Raw genomic sequence first — 22,496 nt, forward strand, 5'->3', positions numbered from 1 at the left:
CTGCAAGAGCTTTGGGGCACAAACTCACAGCTGGACCTCCCTCCTGATCACAGTGCTTCTACTCACAAGCAGGATCCATCATTCACTGTGTGTGTTCAGTGCTGCCATTATCTCTCCCACAAAGCATCATTCTACCATATTGCATTGTAACCAACTGCAGTTAGCTTTCCTGCTCTTCACAGGCAGGGATATTAATAAGGAAAGTTTGGATCAACCTGCTTTGCAATCATTTTTACATGATCAGCTGCTCCTCCAGACAGAACCTGGATACTGAGGCCACCTGCAGTGTAACTGTGCAGGGACACATTAGGAAACAGCGCTGTTGGAGGCCAAGATGCAGAGAATATATTTACACTAAGGAGAAGTAGATATCTACTAATTTGGATATCTAGAAAGTTGGACAAGAAAAAGGTAACAAAAGAAGAAAGGGATAAGCTGTAGTACAGAAATCAAATTATGTCACACACAATGTGGACATAAAAGTGCCAGCTTCTGCTGTGATGAGGAGCAAGGTGACAAAATACCTTCCCAGAGGCAGAAGGAAAGCAAAGGCAGGGCTGGGTGTGCAACATCCTTCCCACCTGCCTCACTGTAGCCCCTCAGACTTACGTTTGCAGCCTTCAGAGCCAAAGCCGAAGTGGTTGGGCTCACACCTGTCACAGTGCTGGCCGGTGACGCCTGGCTGGCACTCGCACTGCCCCGTCCGGATGTCACACTGCCCGCTGGTGGAGCCCAGCGCGTGGCAGTTGCACCTGGGGGAGGCAGAACACGTCAGATGTGACACAGAAGGGACAAGTGGGGCCTCTCTGAAGAGCACAGCTCAACATTTGCATTTGCCAAAAGCCACTTTTCTTGCTGTGAAGATGCAGCAGGCAAGGCACTGAGTTTTTGAACCATGCAAGGTCATTGCTGCCTGCACTAAAAAAAGAGCCCAAGAGCCCCTACTACAATCACGAAGTCATGTGGCAGTTTTCTATTTAAAACCCTGATTTAGAGCTCTTTATAAGGCTATTTATAAGTCAGGCTTTTTGTACAGCCTTAGTAGTTGCTCCTTGACCACTGCTCTTCCCCATCCACAGCAGCAGAGGAACACCTGTTACTTGTGACCAACATCACATTCCTGCACAATGTAAGCACAGACCCTCCAAAACCAGGGTCTGTGACACAAGCCAAGCCAAACCTCACCTCTCACAGCCACGTCCACTCTGGAGGTTGAAGAATCCAGGCTCACAGGCACTGCAGTCTCTCCCAGTGACGTGAGACAAGCACTCACACTGCCCAGTCACTTGATTGCAGATTGTCTGCTGATTCACTGTGCCGTAGGGATTGCAGTGACAAGCTGCAAAAATAAAAAGGTATGGAAAAACATGCACAGAGTTAGAAATCCCTTGTGGTGTTGGTACTTACTGTAATGGGCCTCAATCCAAACCACATGGCCACCCAGCCCCTGCATCACACTAAGTGCCCACAAAGATAAGGCTTTTAGCAAGCTCAAACCACCGAATCAGGGTAAAGCCACACATTGCTGCTGACGGGCACAAGTGACAGCCGGACAGCAGCTCCTGGGGACAGAACCATTTTTAAATGCAACCAGAAGCAAGTCTCACCTCTGCACTTGTCCGAGGGGTCAGAGGCCAGGGGGTTCCCAAAGAAGCCATCCTTGCAGCGGTCGCAGTAGAAGCCAGCGGTGTTGTAGATGCACTTGAGGCACTCTCCGGTCTGGCGGTCGCAGTTGCCCACGGCGTTGGGGTCGATGTTGTTGTTGCACTGGCACAGGCGGCACGGCCTCACCGCACCATTCCTGCCCAGCGGGTCTCCGAAATAGGCATCATCACACAGCTCACACCTCTTGCCTGGGACACAACACAGACACGGGTGCTGCAGCAGAAAGCCCTGTGCTGCCATCTCACATGGATCCCCTCTGCCCTCCCTTCTGAAAAGTAAACTCCTCAGCTTCTTCCCTTTCATCCCTCTGCTGGGGCCAGACACAAATCCCTCCCCATCTCTAAATTTAAGCTGATTTTTTGGTGGAACTTTGCATTATGACTGATTTCCATTCTTCCTTCCCCTCTTATCCCTTTAAGCCAAACCAATTTGCTGCAATTTGTTGTTAATTTAAGAATCCCAAGAGGTAGAGTTCCATGGGGCATCACTGCTCCAGGAAGCTCCTCTGCCAATGAGACCTGCCAAACCTCCACAGGCAGCCACTGAAGCATCCAATTCAGCAGCTGCCTACACTTACTGCAGATCTGACCTCCCCAGCCAGTTATGAGTTCCCCTTCTTAGGCAGCTCTTGCACAAACAAACCCCCTTTTCCCAAAAAGGTGGCATGAGACAGGAGAAACTCCTCTGCAATCACATAGCTACAAGAATGATCAGCTGCTACAGACACCTGAGCTGAAGGGCCCTGCTTTGGTTCACAATTCAGTGGCACTCACAGGAACCCCCATGAGCTGCTTATGTGCTTGGTCAGAGGCTTTCCTAAGCACTCAAGAATGTACAGGTATTCTGTACTTTGGACTCTGCCATGCCAAGCATGAAATCAGCAGAGAAGCATGAAGGCTGCCAATCATCCTATGGCTTCCTTGCTGCTTGCAGGCAGAACAAAAAATTCTGCTTAACAACTCAGTTACATGCTTGGACTTCACAGCTTATTGCTAAGAAAAAAAGATCAGTATCTGTTCACGTATTTCTCCTTAAAATTGCTGAGCACTAATTTGATCTTCTATTTTTTTGGACAGCATTTCGTGAGTCACTGTAGCCTTTCTGCTCTTCCTAGGAAGCATCCTGTAGAGCCTCATTTGCTGGCAAACTGCACCTTCTAATTTTATTTCAGTCTGACCTGCCTTCCTGGCTCTTTTAAATCTATTTTCTGCCCAACACCATGCCATCATCAGAGCTCTACTGGAAGGCAGCATGTCTCTCATATACAGCACAGAAATGCTCAGACTTTGCAGATCAAACCTTTTGTTCTCAAGAAACAGGCATGAAAAACTTGTGAAACCCCAAGCCTCACACAGGATAGAAAATAGGGCTGAGGAAGGGAGAAGGATTTGAACCAGAAGATGCAGCAGCTTTCACTGTGGATCAGAGAACAAGAACTAGCAGGAGACATTTCCACAAGCATGTGGATGTAGAGAAAAATGTTTTGTGTAGGAACACACCTGTAGTGCCAGCCTGGCAGCTGGTGCACACCACCTCCTTGGTGCGGGGCACGATGGCACAGCTCGAGGTGCCCGGGCACGGGCAGGGCTGGCAGTCCGAGGCTGTGCCAGCCGTGGCATCGCCATAGTACCCATCACTGCACTTTTCACAGTGAGTTCCTGCCGTGTTATCCCTGCAATTGCACATACCTGCAACAGAGAGGGATGTGAGTTTTGCTTCACTGTCCAACCCAGAGGAGAAGCAGCACGCTCCTGCTGCTCCCCGTTTGTCTCTCACCCGTCTCGGGGTCGCAGGTCTCGCTGTGCCCGTTGCACGTGCAGGGCACGCAGGGGCTGTAGGGCCCCAGGCCGGGGCTCTCTCGGCGGTACCCGGAGGTGCAGCGCTCACAGAACTGCCCCTCGTATCCCACTGGGCACGAGCAGCTCTCCACCCAGGCCACAGGCACACCGGGTCCAGGGCGAGCACTTGTGATGGTGACATCATCCAGGTGACCGGCACCTAGAAAGCACCAAGGGAAAACCGTCTGTAACCACAAAGGCTATCATCACCTCTTCTCCAAACACAGCTGAACGAGGGGTATGAGGGGCAGACAGGAGGGTGTTTGCAGTTGGAAAAATGAATCATATGCAAAACCCTCCAGGAAGGTTTAGAGAGATGAGCAAAGATGCACTGGAGCTCACCAAGGGAACATGCAGGGTAGGAAAGCTGAGAATGACAATACAGAGGAGAATCTGAGAACAGCAAGTACAGTCTATTAAAATTAAGTTATATTTTACATGTGTATGGTTTCCATTTCCAAATCAAATACCAAAACCATTCCTGGCTTTCAAGCCAGAACATGTCTCTAACAATTGTAATACACCGTCTGCAAACCACGCCTCGGGACAAACTCGCCAACTATTCCTCTCAAGCCATTCCTTCCTCTGGAATCTCAGCACTTCCCTCCTCTACTCCCAGCCCCTTCCCTGGAGCAAAACAGAGTTCAGATACAGCTGACTTTAAACTTGTATCACTGTGTCTGTACCACTGCAGCAGTTCCAGTGCACTGAGCAGAGCCCCAGTTCCTACATACTAGCAGTGGCTACAGCACTCACAGATGGTTTGCTCCACACCTTTCTACGCCTCCATTTCACAGCTGCACATTCCTCATTATGGGCCACCTCTCTGAAACACTTGCAGTTTTCCCACCTTTCCCAAATGCAAATTCATCCTTTGCATCTTTCTGCAAAAATTCTTCATCACACAGCATTAACTAAGGACCTATTTTTGCTTCTAATTCATGCCAATTTTTATAAATCTTCATTATGAGGAACTTTCACTCAGGTTCTGCACAGGCAGCACTTTAGACCTTGTCCTTCCCATTTGTCATGTAAAGGCAAGACTCAGAAAGAGATGTAACCATTTTCAGTGTAGCCAAACTTAAAGCCAAGTGCTGTAAACTTCCTACATCCTCCTTCAGTACTCTGTACTATGTATTTTTACCCACTGGAGGATAGTGGCTACTCAACAAAGAAAAATTCCCATGTCCAGAGCAAGGAATCAGCAGTTGGTAAGTGTTCGGCTTTCAGACATTCAAAGACAACACTTTTCTTTCCCATATCCTCTTCAGGAGGCCTGGGAGAAGATGCTACACAGGAAAACCAGGTGAAAAGCCATTGGCACAAGCTTTGCCAAATAAGCTGCCACAGCTGCTTATGGCTGGGCCCTACAATGAAGCAACCCAAACAAACCAGTTTACCCCCTCTTATGTGACGTTCTGTTCAGTGACTTACTTCTCTCACTGTATGTCCCACGGATCTTGATGGAAGTCAAGTTGTGGAGAAGCTTTTGGAATTCAAATGCTGTAAGAGCAGGCCTCCATGGGTAATCTGCAGCCTCATGGAGCCTGGGGAGAAGAGCCAAGCATGATCAGCACAGTTTGCAGCTAACAGCTGCACCCTCTCAAAAGCTCCCTTTGCAACAGCGCTGTGCTATTGCAACAACACCCACATAAGTTCAAACCCAACGATCTCCGTTTCCTCAAGAGCTCAGAGGCCAAAGACAGCCCAGGCTAGGTGACAGCTGCTCCCACTGTACCTGAAGGTGTAGGTCTGCACATTCTCACTGGGGTAGGAGTTGCCCTGGGCAATGAGAGGCACAGACACTCTCAGCCCAGCCCCTTCCAGCACCAGGTCCTCTGCAGAGAGGCGCGTGTCCCGCCTGTCCACACGGAAGGAGAAGGTCAGGTTTTGCCCATAACTCAAAACCTGGTTGCCCAAGAACTTGCCTGAAAGGGGAAGAAATCCTTACAGTTAGGGGACAGAACACAAAGGGCACAAGCAGCACAGAAAGCCATGCTTTTGGAATGACCTACGTGGTGCAACGAAGTACATGGGGAAGTAGGTGTCAGAGATAACGGAGATATCCTGCGTCTCAGCACTCCACTGCAGCAGGACCTCTGAGCCATCTCGCTGCTCAGCACGCCACTCATCCTCTCCTGAACAATCAGACAGGCAAGAATTAATACCCTTGGAAGATGGAGATTTGCACACACTTCTTGCATCACACTGTTCGTGTCTTAGCTAATCTAATGTGTGTGGGCACTGACAGGCTGCAGAAAGCAGCTGTGCAGAAGAACTCAGATAGTAAACACCACTTCTCCAATTTAAGCCCCTGACTCAAGTGCTGACTTGAAACCTCTGAACTTTGAACTCTCTGATGACTACTAGTCCAAAACCTTCTTTTCTAAAGAGCATAAGCAGAGATAGAAAAACCTGCAGGCCACTACAATTTGTTGAGAGCTACAGCCTTTGTATGAACTGTTCTCCAGTGGAATTTTAATTAAAAAGATGTTATTTTCAGACTATGCAGAATAAAAACACGCGTACACATGAAATTGACTGCATGAAAGGAACAGATTTTTCCTGGGCTTACACTCATAGGAAACACAACTGCATTTTATTCAGAGCCATGTAAACCCCAAATCTGATGTGATTTTGATCCTCTCAATCAGAAAGTCCTGACTTGATTCTAGAACTGAGGAAACTCTGCTTTGTCAGCACACCTCTCAGGACAGAAAAGGTTTCTATTTGCAATTCCCACTCGCACCTGCATGGTGTACAATAACTGTGTGCCCGAGGCCAGAGCTGTGAATTCATGCCTCCCCATCTGAACAAACAAGCTGCAGACATAGAAACCTCAGCACTTCCAAAAGAGGGATCCTAGCCCTGTCTGCCCAAGGTTTGTGGTCTTGCACAGAAAGGAAGGAGTTGGGGCTTTTTAATAGCTTCTGACTTGAGTCTACAGCCCAATCTGAGATACAAAGGAAAGCTCAGTTTTACCAAACTCGAAATTGGAGGTGATGCTATAGATACTGTAGCCCACAGCACTGGTGCAGACTGAAGAGTGTCCAAAACAGAAGCAGGGGGTACAGCCTCTTGGATTGGAGGACTCCAGATGGAAAAATCCAGGTTTGCATCTGAAGATGTGAAGGAAAGAGAATTAATTTCCCTGATGCTTAACCCCAGGTCCTTGCTCAAATGTTTTTCATTCTTGAAAACAAAGCCATGGGAAGAAAAACTCACCTCTCACAGTGGAACCCTTCCACATTGTCCTTGCACGCACACCGCCCTGTCTCAACATTGCACTCCCCTGTGCTGCCAGCAGCATTGCAAGAACAGGGCCTGGGGGTGTCAGGAGAGTTCAGTAAGAGGCACACAGAGAAAGCTTTTAAAAAAGACTAGTTTTCCTCTAGAGAGCTGCAATCCTCCTTACCTGCAGCCAGCTTCGGAGAGAGAGTGGAACCCTGGCTGGCACCGGTCACATTTGTCCCCCATCACTCCGGGCTTGCAGCTGCACTGGCCATAGCTGTCACACTGTGTGCTGAGGGAGCCTGTGGGGACAGCAGGGACAGCCACCTCAGCACACACACCCGGCTCCATCAGCTACTCACACTTCACACAATGGCCAAGAAATAAGGAAGAAGAAAGAGCGAAGCACAGCCTCAAGCTGATGAGTGACAGCTTACCTAAAGACTGCCTCTAGCTCCCAGGGATTTTTCCCTGGCAGCTCTAGACAGTTGAGCTGTTATCTAGTCTTCCCAAATGATATTCAGCCTTTTTTTCCTAACAACTAACCTCTTTATATATAAAATATAATTTTAACTCCAAATTGCCCTCTCCTGCTTCATTCTCAGTGCTATATTTGCATGCCTCCAATTCCACATCTGTTTTACTCTGCAATATGTAATTTCCAAGATTTTATTCCCTGAATCCCTTGTGCTCCCTGTAATCAGCATCTCCCCTTACCCTGACCTCCCCCTTTCACGCTCCAATTTCCTTCCTTGATTCTTAAGCTGTATTTAAAGACTAAACTACCTCTTTGGAACAAGGCTGCACGTGCCACTATGAATCCTAGTAAACTCATGAGCAAAACGCTAATTTTTGGAAGTATGCCTTCCTCAGTACTGCTCTATTCAAGTGGTCTTGCACAAAAAGCAGCAGCAGGTTTCTTTAATCCACAGTGGACAAAATGCTTTCTCCCAAGCATCCATGTAGCTGCCAGCCTCGGAGCTGTCAGCACTGTAAGAGTTAACTAGCAGGAGAAAAATATTTTAATATACAGAAATAGTTGCTTGTTTCCACTTCAATCCACACCAGAAGATTACAGCAAAGTGAAGAGTTATAAGATGATTAGGCTGGACGGGACAGAAGAACTCACAAAACCTTTACCATATACAGCCAAAGTTCAAATCCCCTTTGCAGTCCCACTTAGGATTATTTAGGAAGAAACAGTACTTGATAAAAAATACCAATCCAAACATATCCAGGAGATTGAAATAGACTCTGGGTGTCAGTGAGTCATGGCATACAAGCTAATGGCTAAGTTATAAAGGCTGTCCTTAAAGACCTGAGAAGTCACCTCCCTCCATCTTTTCAACCATCTCCGCTCACACCAACCCACACTCCTCTTAAAATAAGGTCTAACACAAGGACCCAGGAAAGCTGTCAGAAGAAGAAAAGGCCTTTATTGGTCAAAAATTTCACAAGTGAATGACTCCTTGACAAAATTAGATGGGAGATGTACCCTGGCAGATCTCTCCCTGGCTGCTTTTAGGGCATGCTGCAAGCAATGACTTATGTCAGCTTCTCTTTTGAAACCTCACATCATATCTTACTATTTGCTACCCTTTTCCCTCCTTCCACCTTATTGCTGTGGGCTTGGTGTAGTTATGGAATCACTCCTTACAGTTTAAGTGGCTCCCTACACAATAAAAGATATAGTCTCCTGCCACAGTTACCCCCATCCCCATTTATTTTAAAGGAGTTTAACTACACATTTTGAGTTTGTTCTATCTCACCCCACCCTCTTTTGTGTTTAATGTTTCACTGGTTTGTATTTATAGTGCTTGGATACTTGGTAGGAGAAACTGATGCAGCAGCTAAAGTTCACTACAATTTCTCAGCATGAACAACTTCCAGAAATACCCACTCACATCATCTTGGTTATTAAGAATTTAAATGAGTTCTTTAGTACTGGGAGCATCCAGGGTAACACATACACAGTGGGGAAAAAAAAAATCTATTTCAGAATAAATTCAAAGGAGTAAGTGCTGCAGAGGTGACCCATCTGCCCTTGCCACCCTAACTCCATTTAGATCCAAGGACAACTTAAACCAAAATACAATCCAATAAACATTTCCTACATGGGAAAAAAGACAAGCAATCCAAACAAGCCCACAACGAGCAGCATGAGGGAGAGCAGAGGTGGGTTCTGTGCTGTCAGTGTGCCAGCAGCAGCGCTCACTCACCGACGGGGTTGCAGCTGCAGGGCAGGCAGCCCTGCTCGCTGGCCAGGCGGTAGAAGCCATGGCGGCAGCGCTCGCAGCGGGGCCCGTCGGTGTTGCCGGCGCAGTTGGTGCAGTGCCCGCCGTGGCCCGTGGCGCGGTACAGCTCGGGGTCGAAGTAGCACTCCTGGGAGCGCCCGCTGCACTCACACGCTGCAAAGACACGGCACTGTCAGTGACCAGCCTGTCCCACAGCACACATCCCACCCTCAGTTCAGCTCTGGGCGAGCTGGGGAAGGAGCTTTTTACCACTCCGAGACCAAGATGGCACCATGCTCATCAATGCCCAAAACAAAACCAGCATTTGCTACCCCACTTCTTTCAACATCAGGCTGCCATGTGCAGCCAAAATGTTGTCCTCCCACACAGCAGCACCGATCTCTGTCATGCAAACAAGCATGAAAAGGTAACATGAGGCTGCTCCACGCTGTAATGAGAGCTTCTCCCCCGTATTGCAAATCCCTAGAGAGCGGAACATCCCAACTTCACCAGCCCATTGAGGGAAGCCACAGACAGCTGGGACCTATCTAGACACACAGAGGTCAGACAGGAAGAAAACTTTTCTGTCTCAAAAAGCTTCCCCATAAAGTAAACTACCAGGAGCTGTAGTCTGGAACAAAATAGCAAGCAAATTGGTGTTCTGTGACAGAGACCTGCATCTGCGGTCTGGAAATTAGGTTAAATAATCAACAAGTAACTGTAAAAGCCAATAACCCAAACACAAAAATCAGCTGATGCTAAATGAGGAGCTTTTGAAAGGGCAGTTATACTCCAGCATAGTAAACAGATTTTTTTCCCATGGGCCTCATGAAGTACAAGCCTGTACATTTCTTTACGAAAGACGGGTGGTACACATCCTTCTGCAGAAAGGAGATGCCCATTCCTAGGGATCTACCAGAAAGCTCTCACAGGACAGGAGTAGAATGACCAAGAGCCCCATGAACTGTGCTTAATGCTGGCTGTAACTGAAGTTGGAAGCAGGCAGGGCCAGCTTGTGGCTGGCAGCAGAGGCAGGGCCCTGCCCCAGCCAGGCTGTCCCTGACAGCTCACGTACGCAGGCACTCGTTGGCGCTCTCGGCCGTCGCTCTCCTCCATGGGCGGTCGTTGAAGAAAGGAAGGCACTTCTCACAGTCCACCCCAAAGGTGTTGTGCTTGCAGTTGCAGACCAGCTTGCCAAGCTCATTCTTCACACACTCACTGGCGTGCCCGTTGCACTTGCACCTGGTTGAGGTGAGGTAAGAACAGGTATTAAAACTCCAGGGCTCCGGGTCACTCACAAAGCAACAGCAAAAAACAGGGCCCAGATCTCAAAATCTGAGATGAGAGAAATTTGAAGGTAAATTATTACAACAAAATCGAGAACAAAACTGCTATCATTCTGCCTGGAGAAGAGGGAGCTTCATGGATATCTTATGGAGGCCTTCTAATATCTAAAAGGGGTTTACAAAACAAAGAAACTTTTTATCAGGGCATGTAGTGCTGGGACAACGGGCAGTAATTGTAAACATCTCAAAATTTTAATTTTGATCGGACATAAGGAATCAATGAGGGTGGGGAGGCCCTGGCACAGGTTGCCCAGAGAAGCTGCAGCTGCTTTGTTCCTGGAAGTGCCCAAGGGCAGGTTGGATGGGCTTGGAGCAACCTGGGCTAGTGGAAAGTGTCCCTGCCCACAATGGGGGTTAGACGATCTTTGAAGGTCCCTTCCAAACCATTCTATAAACAAAGAGGTGCAGCCTGCTCGAGGTCGGCATTTAGAAAGGCAAGAAAGTTAACTAACTCCTTTGCAGTCTTCAGATTAACCTGAGTAGGAGAAGCAAAGGTTTAGCTGGCTTAATGTTAGTAAATTTTCCACAACTTCTCTTTTGTGAGAGCCCAGAATATGGTATGTTCACAGAGTGTGGGCTATTGTGGTATCAGAAGGAAATTAAATAGCACAAAGGGAACTAATACAGAAGCCCAAGGACCTCCAGACTGGTGGTGCAGCCAATACAAATCTCCAAGTGGCCAAATCCCACTCTCAGGATTGCCATATGCAAGCAGGCCAAAACCCTGCAGTGGTCTCATCTCTGTTTAGTAAAACATTTTATCATCAACTACTTAAGGTTAAAACATTCTATAATAGACATTAGCAAAAGGAAAGGAAAACCACAATCATGTTTTACTGTGTTCCAGACCTCCAAAGGAGATAGCTTCTTTCAATGTATGTGAAGTAGAGACACTGAGATTTTCTACTTACTGTTATTCAATGTATGTGAAGTAGAGACACTGAGATTTTCTACTTACTGTTATTCAAGAGTACAGACACAGGAGAGAATAATTGAAAAACACATTAAAAACCACACAAACCACAGAGCAGAAAAGATTTTCCTCTTTTGTTTTTCATTTCAGTTAACTCTTTTTACCATTTACCCTCTCAAATCACTTAATATTTAATCTACTTAGGGAAAAGAATATCTCTGCCAGCCCTGAAGTTATGCCACAAAAGCTTATATATAATATTTGCAAATTATGTCAAATTCATTCTAATGCATTTTGATTTAGGATAGTGAGTAAAGACCAGAGCCTATTGGTATGATGTGAATACAATCAGTATCTTCAAAGCAATCTAGTAAAACTAACCAAAAACTTTAGTAAACTTTAGAGTTTTACTGTCTACTCACCTACCACCCACAGCAAAATCAGAAATTGCATAGTAGTAAGACTTGAGAACTTTTGGGTCATTGAAAACTTCATCTCCAAATGTGTTCAGACGGTTGAGGGTCACTCTAATATCTGTAGCTGTCACCCATTCCTAGAGCAGAGAGAAATCCCATCAGATGAAACACCCTTTCCCTTGAGAGAGTACCAGTCATTAGCAGTTCTGTTAACGAAGTCCCTCCTCAGCAGCTGGGCCCTTCCTCATTGTTTTCCCCTCTGCACCTTGGGAGCACACATGTTCCTGTCCCAGAAGCCTTTTGCCACATCCTCTTGGTTCAAATGGGTTTTCCTGACCCTTTCTCCTCTCTGGAGACCCTTTCAATGCCTCTTCCTGAGTGCTTTCAGCTGGAAGCACTGAGTAACCTCTCCAGCACAAAGTGCAGGGCAGGCAATTATGCCAGCTTGCTAATTGCATGTATCTGTCTGGCTGTAGTTTTCCTGCAAAGCTATGCAGCACCAATGGGAAAAGCTTTAGGGTATATTTGTCTGCAGGCATATTGAACCAGACTAAAAGATACAGACAGACAAATGAGTGAGGCTGGGGGAGGCTGAGGAAGAAAAACAGACAGATCTGACTTGCAACACAAGAGTTTTTCATAATATTTATACAGTGTCTGTAACACGCTGCCCTGCCCTCGTGCAGCAGCAGCCAGCACACACAGCCTGTTGCCAAATTTCATATCACATTCTACCAGTCACTGACATTGGCACCTCCTTGTTTTTATTATACCCTTTACAAAGCTGTTTTCCTTCAAACACAATAAAAAAGAACACAAAGAAACATCCCTGTATGTACAACTGTGCAGCACCTGAGTCACTGCCCAGCCAGTAACACCGTGATTATTTACTGAATTACACTGATGTAAACACATGGAAATACTAATCACAATATACACATTTACTTCAGTTCTAAAAAGCAACACCAGGAGCTGGTATGTATTTTAAGAAACTGGTGGTCAGATCTCTATTCCTTACATAGAGAAGCTTATCAGAAAATTATACAATTGCTAACTTGCAATCTCCTTGTTCACCTTAACGATAAGACATGGTTTTCTGCAAGGGTTGGCTACATCAATGAGGTGGCCAAACTGGTTCTTTTCCACTTCAGAAGTTCTTTGTCCTTTCCCATTCATCTTATTTTTTCATTTCACTTTAGTCTGCAGAATCAACCCCACCAGGTTCTGCTCTCCTGCCTGGGAACTGGAAACAGGCAAGCCCTGAGCCTGCTGGGTGCCTGTCTCAGACTACTCCTGCAACTCTAAGAGCAAAGGGAAGTGATGGTAATTACAGCTCTGAAAGGAAGACAACGAGCCCCAGTGAGGCAAACCCCACAGCTTTAGCTCCTTGTTGCAATAAAAACTGGAGAAGTCATCAAGCAGAACACAGAAACTGGCAAGTAAATCAGATAAACTGTATGCTCCTGACCACTGCCCAAGCATTCCTGTGAATGTAAAAAAATCCAAAACATTCAAGAATGTTCAACAACAAAAAACCCCTGTCAAAAACCCCTTGCCAAGCCACCTGTAAGAGAAAAATACCAAGGATAAAATCAAACTTCTCTGCTTTAACACGCATGTAAGAGAATAGGGTAGGGATTCCTGTAATGCTTTATGTATTTAGAAGAATCTTATAGTTCTTACTGTTTTCTGCTTGAAATACACATGCAGATGCTTCAAATATTAACTGGACTGAGACTTTACCTTCCCTGTGTCCTTGCATGTGAAATAACAGCAGAATGTCCACAGCTGCTTTCTAACTTGGCAGAGATCTGAAGATGTCCATCATCCCTACTGACAAATCCTTAATGCAAACCCTTCATGCCACCAGGTTTGCTTTTTTGTTCCATAATCTTCCTATCAATAAACTCAAGAATTCAACTTTTCCTTCAAAAGCATCTCTGTGGATTGTCCACCCCAACTCAGCTGTGCAAGGCCCTTTCACTATGAGTGAGGGCTGCAGTGCAGCCCAGTCGGCACAAACCCACCATGAACAGCGACTCAACAGGAATGCTCAACTCAGCCCTGAGCCAGTCCCGCTGACCTACCTGCAGCACAGGGCTGTTGTCAAAGTTGTAGGCACTGGGGCGCCCCTCCAGCGTGGAGAAGGCCACGTTGCCCCCGGTGAGGGGGGAGATGTCGCTGAACTCGTCGGTGCAGAGCGCCTGCTGCTCGTCCTCGCCCGTGCGGATGAAGCCGCGGTTGACTTTGCGGTAGGTGCTCTCACAGGAGCCGCTGTAGTACTGGTAGGGCACCCAGGGGCCGTCCTCCCTCGTGCGCTTGTAGATGGCAAAGCTCTCGGGACGGCTGGTGTGGAACTTGAGGCGCACGTACGTGATGTCAAAGGCTTTTCCTGGGGGGGACAGGAGACACTTGTGAGAAAGACTCAGAACTGAGAGAGAATGCAAAGAGCTGCACTGCATTTCTCTCCCAGCATGATGCAGAAGGATGAACGTGTCCAGCAACACCACAAGTATCTCCTCCAGTCCAGTATGGTATCTCCAAGCAAAGACAAGGTGAAGGAACTGAAAGCAGAAGTTGAGGACAGGCTGAACAGATAAATAAAGAGACCTACAAGCTTCTGTGCAATCAAAAGCATTTCAGAAGCTGCAATTCTCTTCTGCATACATCCTTAACAGATGACAGACTACATCAGACCCATGAGGAGTTTGTGTGTATTTAAGGCCAGACCAAGTTTATAATGACATTTGATGATATTTCTCCCAAATATATGCACGGGAGAAACAGTATTAACCAGAGAGGAGTAAGTCACACAGTAGAGCCTGGTTTCTACCTCTGCTTCCTCCCTAAATAGACAATATTTCAATCTCCTTTTACAGCTCACAAAGCTTTTCCTCAACCTACTGACTACAGCCCTCTTCTACTCATTCCCTGGGAAAAACAAAATGAGGTTTAAGTTTCCCACATCATTTGACTGAAGTCACCAAGGTATTTTTAAGATCAGAGTGCAATGATTTCTAAGCTACCCTATGTTCTCCACCTCCTAGAAGAATGAAAGAAAAGCCACCTCCTTGCCCTCTGTTCCCCTCCTAACTGGTCTGTGGCAATCAGCACATCATCCTCCCTCATTACTCTTCTCCAGTGACTTGAGCATCTACCCCCATGCACATAAACCAAGTGCCCAGGGGAGTCACATCTCTGAGAGAACCCATGAGGAGAAAAGGACACAACACTCTTCAGCCACCTTCATCTGCTATCCACACTGGCCAAGGGGCTGGCCAGGGGTTCCCAGGAGGAGGCACACAGCTGTGTACCAGCTGTTCTTGCTCCACTTCAGCAAGCAGACTGTGTACAATCAGGACATCCTGGAGCATGTAGGGGGCTTGCTAAAACAACGTTGAGTTTGTTTGGAATAAAACCTCGGGTGTTTAGTCCCTGCCATGCTCTTTTATGCTCCCACCACTTCCAAGAAAAACAGTGCTCTAAGCAGAACTTGCAGCCATCACCAGTTCTTTCACTGATCAAAAAAAAAGCTACTAGAAGAGTTTCAGCTGATTGAGAAACTGTTTTTTTCAACCTGCAAAAGTCACACATATTTAACCTCGACTTGTAAAATGAATGAACTGTACCATGTTAAATTTTAACATGAGGCTTGGCACTTGCTCAAGTGTTCACCACCTCCACACGTGAGAGCAGACCAGAGGCACCATGGACCAAGAACAGAGTGTCCTCAAAGAACACACGCACAACCCTGCAGCCATGAATTAGGTCACGAACCACGGAGCAGCCCCCAGTGATTAGGCCAGGGGCCAGCCTGCATTAGGCACATCACACCCAAAGCCTGCATGGCACAAGGGAGGGGCCAAAGTAGCAGGAGAAGCACAGCAAAGGGTCCAGAAACCAACACACCTGAAAAAAATAAAGTAAAAATCAAGATATACAGCACTTGAAAAATTACGTCCCCCAATGTGTTAGTTTGGGACAGCCTGGTTTTTCATAGCAGGGGCCCACAGGGGTGAGAAGCTGCTAGAAGCTTTCACCATTTCCAACAAAGAGCTAATCTCTGATGGCTCTGGAGATGGACATGCTGCTGGCCCAATTAGAGAGGTTGGTAAAGCCTCTGTGATGACATATTTAAGAAGAAAATCAAACAGCACGTGCACAGTTTGTTTTTCCAGGGCTGGTGAAGCGCCGCTGCTGGGGCCAGCCCTGTCACGGCGTGTGGCAATGCACCACGGCCAACGCCATCTCAGGGCAGCCACACGAGCCCTGCCTGCCCGGCCACCCCAGCCAGTGTGCTGCAGGCACAGGGGCAGGGCTGGCAGCTTCTCCTCCTGGTGCCCCTCATGAAGAGAGGCACCAAACAGCATCAGTGCCACAGCGGCCATCGCTGCCTGCAATGGCAATGGGGCCGCATGGTCAGCAGTGAAAACATGGCAAGCGACTCCCTGGCATGGAATTTAGGCAAGATCAACCTCTCAGCACTGTGGGATCTCACAAAAATCTTTGAATCAGTGGAACTTGTTGACAATGGTACCTACAAGCAGCAGTTTTTCTTCTAGTCAGAGAAGAGGAGGAAGTGAGGACATGTGAGGGAAAACAACATGGAGGCACCAAGGTTGGTGGAAAAGAAATAGGGGAGAAGGTGCTTCAAGCATCAGAGCCAAGATTCCTCTGCAGGCTGTTGTGAGGACTATGGCGAAACAAACTGTGCCCTTGGAATGCATGAAGTCCACAGAGGATGCAGAGATCCACTTGCAGCCCATGGGAAAAGAGGAGAGGGTGAATGGCAAGAAAAGCTGTGGTCCAGTGGAAGACCTGAATAGAGACAGAGAGGGCCCCTGCTTCCAGAGATAGAGAGAAAAAGCCCTTGATTCCAAACTAGAGCAGCCTATCCTTAAAAGGCTGCACCCTGTGGACAAATGACCCATGCCATAACAGTTTTGGGACAACTATTTGCCCATGGGAGGGGCACAGCAGAGAAAAGACTTCTCTCCCTGAGAGAACAGAAAAAGATCTCAAACGATGAACTGACCAAAACACCCATGTCCTGTCCTCCTGCACTGTTGGTGGGAAAGAAGGAGGGGCTGGGGGAAAACAGGTGCTTTAAAGGCATCTTTAATTTCTCATCATCCTCCCCTCACTCTGTTAACAATACATTTACTTTATAATTTTTTTGTAACTATTGCCTTTAAAGTGTTTTCTCCCAGTCCCTATCTCAACTCCTAAGTCCTTTGTTAAAATTTTCCCCCTCTCCTCTGCTCAGCTGTAACAAAAGTAAGGGAACTTTGTGGATATCTGGCATTTGGCCAGCATCAAACCATGGCACCCAAGAATAGAAAAAGACCAATCTGGTGTATAAACTACCCACTAAATAGTATTGTCTGTGTGTGACATGCAGGACAGCTGGGACATTATACAGATACAAGCCCCCTGATACTTCCTACAAAATCCCTTTCCTATTTATATCACGTGTGCATGGATCATGTATTATGGATGACCTAAGCACAAGACTGGAAGCCAGACATTCAGTCGTGGCTCTTGCTCAGTAGCAGCTCACTGTTGGTTTGGGGCTGATTATTTAATGAGATCTTACACACAGAAGACAAGTGAGAAGCAAGCCCCACCATTAATGCCAAACTGCTTTCTTTCAAAGGATCAGCACTAACTTAGCTTAGGCATTCCCTCCCCTTCCTGCCCAATACAAGAGATGAATTCTGTTCCTGTGTATTTGGAGTGTTTTTCTCATGATTGCAATAAAGGTAAGAAGCAGGCATCCTGTGTACAGAGCAGACCCTCCCAGCTTTCCTGTTTCTCTCACTACATGGGCTCTTCTCAAAGGGAGCTCCTCACTGAAGGCAAAATATGCTTGAGGTAGGAACAAAGTGCACATGGAGGAACTTGAGACAGACACAAGGCAATAGGCTGGAGACACACAAACATCTTTTTCAGGTCCACGGTACACAAACCCAGGATACACTTCACACCTTTTCCAGGTAAAAGGCAAGGGGCCCAGGAAGCAAATACTCCTCCTTCTGCAGGAATACCCCAGTGTGTTGATCTGCAACTTGGCAGCCTATCCCAGAACTTCACCAACATCTTGGATGGAGAGCAACTAAAAAACACAACTACTATCATAGTTTTATCACTAGTAAAAGTGTCATCAGCTTAATGAGAGAGCTCACATGGTAAGATAAAGCAAAATCTAATGCTGAATGTCAGCCCTGGTGCAATTTTTTTGGGCAACTTTAATGACAAGTGAAAATAGGAAAACATCAAGCTAGAGCAGCCATTCCCTAAGTCAAGAGGGGATAAAAAATAAGCCAGAGACAACAACTTCATTAAACAGTGTCAGCCGAATTGTTAGGAATACCCAGCTTTTTTGAATTGGGGCAGTTAGTTTTCTACTAGTACTGCATTCCTCTGGTGTGAAGCAAAACCCCTGTGCTCAGGCTTCATCAAGATGGGGAGGAAATGCTTCAAAAGAATCCTGGGAATGATGAGGGGGCTGAGCATGTGCTTTCACTCACACACACAACTTTCTGCTCTAGATGAAAGGCAGGGTCACAGGCTGCTTGCCCCAGAAAATAACTACTTTTTTCACTCTCCACTATAACTGAATTCTGATCCCTGTTTCCTGACAAGGTCTCCTACTGCTCCTTGTGAAAGCCCCAGCTCAGCTGAAGACACAGCACATGCCAACTGTGCTCTGGGCAGCATGAAAACATTATCCCTGGGAACCCCTTCTGCTAAATGGCAATGACCCTCCCTTTTTCATCTCCAGTTTTACATGGCAGGCCAAGAAAATGCATTCAAACCCCTCCCAAGTGAGCAACCCACGTGAGAAAGACATTTATGGCAGCTGGCAGCCTAACTCCTTGAGCAGTGCAGTTAATGGCATTACAGAGGAATGCAGTTAATGCACAGAGAGAGGCTGTGCAGTGCCTTGCTGGGTAAATACTGCTGGAACAAAGGAGTTTACCCAAGCCCAGCTGACACAGTGTGGAAATGTGCTTCCCCACTGTTCACACTGAACATAAATACTGTGTTTAACAGCCTGGCAGTTCTTTGAGGCAGCAGAGACTTTTTCTAGCACAGATAAGCAGCCCAGGTTGCTTTCATGTCTTGCTGGGCTGAATAAACGTATACAGCTATTACACTAAGAAATGGTGACAGAAATAACCAGGTGAAAGGCAGTTTTAAACATTACATTTAGAAGACAAAAAGACATTGTTCTCCTCTTCCTAGAAGCCAGTACTGACTTGGAGCTCAGTTTGGCTTAGAACTGTCTGACAGTGCCAACTGTCAGGTACTATTTCGCTGTGTGTATTGAGAAGTGACAGATCCGTTTTGCAGGACAAACTCCAGATGCTGGAATCAGTGACCACAAACTTAGCACTTCCCAAGTGCAACACACAAGTGATGTGTGTTTTAAAGCATACAGAGCTCAAAATCATGAGCCACACATTTAAAAACTGCATCTTTTCTGAGGCATGGAGCTGTTCACCAGCAAATGACAAGATGACACGATAACCAGCTCCCTCTGACAATTCTGATGATGAAGAAAACCTTTTATCTTTTTCTCTACTGTAAGCAGACACACATACAAATCTTCAAGACAATATTGCAATTACAGATTCAAAGGAACGAGCAACTCCTGTGCCTGGAGAGGGAGCAGAAAATGTTCAGCATTGTTTCATTCAGGGGATACTGCCCCAAGAGCCTGCTCACACTGCTGGGCTTGCCCAGCTGTCATCAGCAATTACAGCCCTCCCTCCGCTGGGTCACTGCCAAATTCAGTATCCCAAGGTCCACCAGGAAATGTGCCATGCTAAAACCATATAAGCCCATGCCATTTAGATCTTCAGAAACTCCTCCCTTTTCCCTGAAGTTAGGAATTCGTTCCACACACAAAAGACCTCCTTGTATTCAGGCCCCTCAGAACGGATGGATAATTTACATCAGGAAAACTGCCCTGCCAGCTGGCACGGGTGACTACAAGTGTTGAATTGTGAGCAGATGCCTGGGTGAGATAAGCCCAGAGGACACTCTGCCTGTTCACTTGAATGCCCTGCACATGGGACTGGCACATGGAAAGAATCGATGCTACTTCTCCTGCATACAGCTACTGAGTTTTGCTAAGGCAAAAATTAATCCACCTGAGAAGACTGCATGGGGCAAAGAACCAAACCTTTGAAGATTTCTTTTCCACAAAATCCACTGGGCAGTAATGAAATGGTTAAACTTGACTGTTTCCCTTTTGGTTGGCTCCTGTTTCAAGGCAGCTTTTCTCACACAAGTACTTGCTGACAACCTATGGCTCAGTAAAGGTTAAAGAATTGAAAACAAACACAGTAACAAATAAAGCCTACTTAAGTGTTTTTTGACTGGATTTCATTTCTATTTTGCAGTGAAGGACAGAGAGTAATCAAATATAACTGGCATTTCACTTTGCTTTTTTCTTCTGACCTGTTTCCCCATCATTCCCAGGAAGACATGCCAAATTTCCCTGCTACTAGACCAAAATGTGCTCCATGCCATTCACCCTTATTCCTGCCTCAACTCTGCCCTTCTTGAACCATCAGCTCTCCCAGCACAATGCTGGACCAGCCATGAGCAAAACAGACTGGCTCAGACTCTTCCAGACACACAGATCCCAGAACCTCACACAACCAGTGTGTTCCTAGCAAGGGACAGAAACCTGGATGTCAGCAGACAGGGGCCAGCAAGTTCACAAGGTCTTCTTCAAGACCAGTCACTGCATCCTGAGCCAACTGGCCACTCCAAGTTCTCAGCTACTGCAGTATTTTGTTCAGCCTCTCATGCTGGAAACCCTGCCAGAGCCTTCCCTCCTGGATCACGGGGGCAACATTTAAGGAGAATGAGTTATCCCATCTAATGGGAATGGGATAGGAGTTTTCAGCATGCAGATGGATAACAAGAGCAGGACAGAGTTTATAAGGAGGGGAGGAGAGTGAGAAACACCTGGAGACACTTGTTCCTTCAGAATAAAGTACTTTCATTAAACAACATCTGCAAGACATGAGTGTTAAATTATATCACTTGCATCACATGTACATGAAAAAAAACGCTTTTATGACCAAAATCAAGATTTTTTTTAAAGTTCTAGAGCAAATGTCCTTTACAACTACATCCCAGCTTTCTGAGAAAGTTTGTAGAGGAAGATAAGAGCACTGGTATTGCCCAAGCAAATGGAATATCCAGCATCTGAAAAAGGAAAGTAAAGAATGACTTGCTGCCATGATCTAGTTGAACTGTTAGAACATCGACTGGACTTGATGATCTTATAGGTCTCTTCCAGTCTTGAACTTCTGTGATTCTGTAATTTCCACTTTCTGAGGAATTCCACTAGAGAAAATAACTCCATGCAGAAGCACAGACAACAGGTCTCACATTCCAAGCTGTGGGCTTTACAGAACACAAACTAGTAAGAATAAATCTGAGGTTTATTTTCTTGTCCTCACCCGAAGAGCCTCAAGATTTATGTGCCTATATCACGAACAAGAAAGGCCTGAAGGATTTAAAGTCTTTTCTTAAACCATGCCCCACCAAACCAGAGATTCTGGCATGTGGAGCTCCACCACAGATGGGTGCTGGGGTTTTAAAAAAGCCTGACAGAGACACAAACATGGATTGTTTTTTCTGGGAGCCCGTTCTAAGATGGGGACAGAGGAAGGAAATGTGTTTGGGACACTGGGGGAATGAGCACAGGCTGGAGCATGCTGGAACGAAGGCGAACTCCCACCACCCCATTAGATCATGCATTCTTCCAGCACTCCCAAACAAAGGCACCATTGACTCCCGTGCGTGGGCGGCCCTGGACAGCAAAAGGCTGCCCAGTAAATTATTGCATGATAATCCAACATTGATAGGCCATCGAGGCTGCTTGTTTTAGTCATGTATCCAAAGGGGGGAGGCTCATTTCCCCCTGCTCTGGGCTGAAGGCAGCCTTGCGAAAAAGGCATTTTTTTCCTTGATCACTTTCAAGTCAGTGAAAAACTCAGAAAACCTTATCCATTAATTCAGTACAGCTTGATGCCTTATTTGTACAGCTTTGATGCAAAGATGTTAAGTCCATTTCCCAAAACAGCCAGCTGTGTTTATTCACAGGGGACTGGGAAGATCCCATGTCCAACACAAAAATCCTGGCTGCACAGGAAGCCTCAAAGTCCTTTTTCAGCACAAATGATAAAAGCTCATTTTAAAAGGCCCTTTATGCTTGGCAACCACAGCAGATCACAGATGATCAAGGATATCATGGGCCATTTTGGGGAGGGCTCCATCTCATTCACATATCAGGACTGCAAAGCTACCTCCTGCCATCAGTATCAGCATCCAAATAAGCTGGATTGGTATTACTGTGGGTTGGGATCCTTGGAAAGCTCATTTCTTGTATCAAATGTCCAGAAGCTCCTCCACAACCCATACACAACTGGTATAGGTGAAAACAGGTCACTCCCACAACTGAAGGATTACAGGAAAGTGGGAGTTTACGCTCACAAAACTTGGAGTTTTACCCAAGAGGCAAAGAAAAAAAAAATCAGAAAAATTTATGTATGCAGAAAAGACAAAACTTGTCTTCTGCTTTTATTCCTGGCAGAAGAATGCAGTTATTACCTTCCTTTCATTACTGACAGGCCAATGACAACACCAACAGTGCATGCAGTAATAACAACCCCTGAAAACTGACAATTCCCACCCATTCCAAGTCACTGTGGGACCCTGGTGACAAAGCAAGGTTACATTTTCTAGAGAGTTTGTCTCATGGTGGAGATACAACTACCATCCAGTAAAATCTGAAGCAAACAACCACCAGCACCACAGCCACAGGA

At 46.4% G+C, this 22,496-nt stretch overlaps 1 protein-coding gene across 1 annotated transcript in view; it reads right to left on the bottom strand.

The window, feature by feature from the left end:
- LAMC1 (laminin subunit gamma 1) overlaps positions 1-22,496 on the bottom strand; it is a 64,825-nt gene that overhangs the window by 7,640 nt on the left and 34,689 nt on the right. Inside the window, exons 2-16 of the mRNA XM_058809010.1 lie at positions 13,731-14,035; positions 11,650-11,780; positions 10,044-10,210; positions 8,954-9,142; positions 6,919-7,036; positions 6,729-6,827; positions 6,486-6,622; positions 5,519-5,641; positions 5,242-5,431; positions 4,938-5,050; positions 3,442-3,663; positions 3,165-3,353; positions 1,608-1,853; positions 1,186-1,339; positions 610-752 (exon numbers count right to left, since the gene is read on the bottom strand). Of these exons, the coding sequence (XP_058664993.1) occupies positions 610-752; positions 1,186-1,339; positions 1,608-1,853; positions 3,165-3,353; positions 3,442-3,663; positions 4,938-5,050; positions 5,242-5,431; positions 5,519-5,641; positions 6,486-6,622; positions 6,729-6,827; positions 6,919-7,036; positions 8,954-9,142; positions 10,044-10,210; positions 11,650-11,780; positions 13,731-14,035 (2,526 nt within the window). The remainder of the gene's footprint in view (positions 1-609; positions 753-1,185; positions 1,340-1,607; positions 1,854-3,164; positions 3,354-3,441; positions 3,664-4,937; positions 5,051-5,241; positions 5,432-5,518; positions 5,642-6,485; positions 6,623-6,728; positions 6,828-6,918; positions 7,037-8,953; positions 9,143-10,043; positions 10,211-11,649; positions 11,781-13,730; positions 14,036-22,496) is intronic.

This window comes from Ammospiza caudacuta, chromosome 7 (assembly GCF_027887145.1).
Source record: "Ammospiza caudacuta isolate bAmmCau1 chromosome 7, bAmmCau1.pri, whole genome shotgun sequence".
Taxonomy (NCBI): Eukaryota; Metazoa; Chordata; class Aves; order Passeriformes; family Passerellidae; genus Ammospiza; species Ammospiza caudacuta.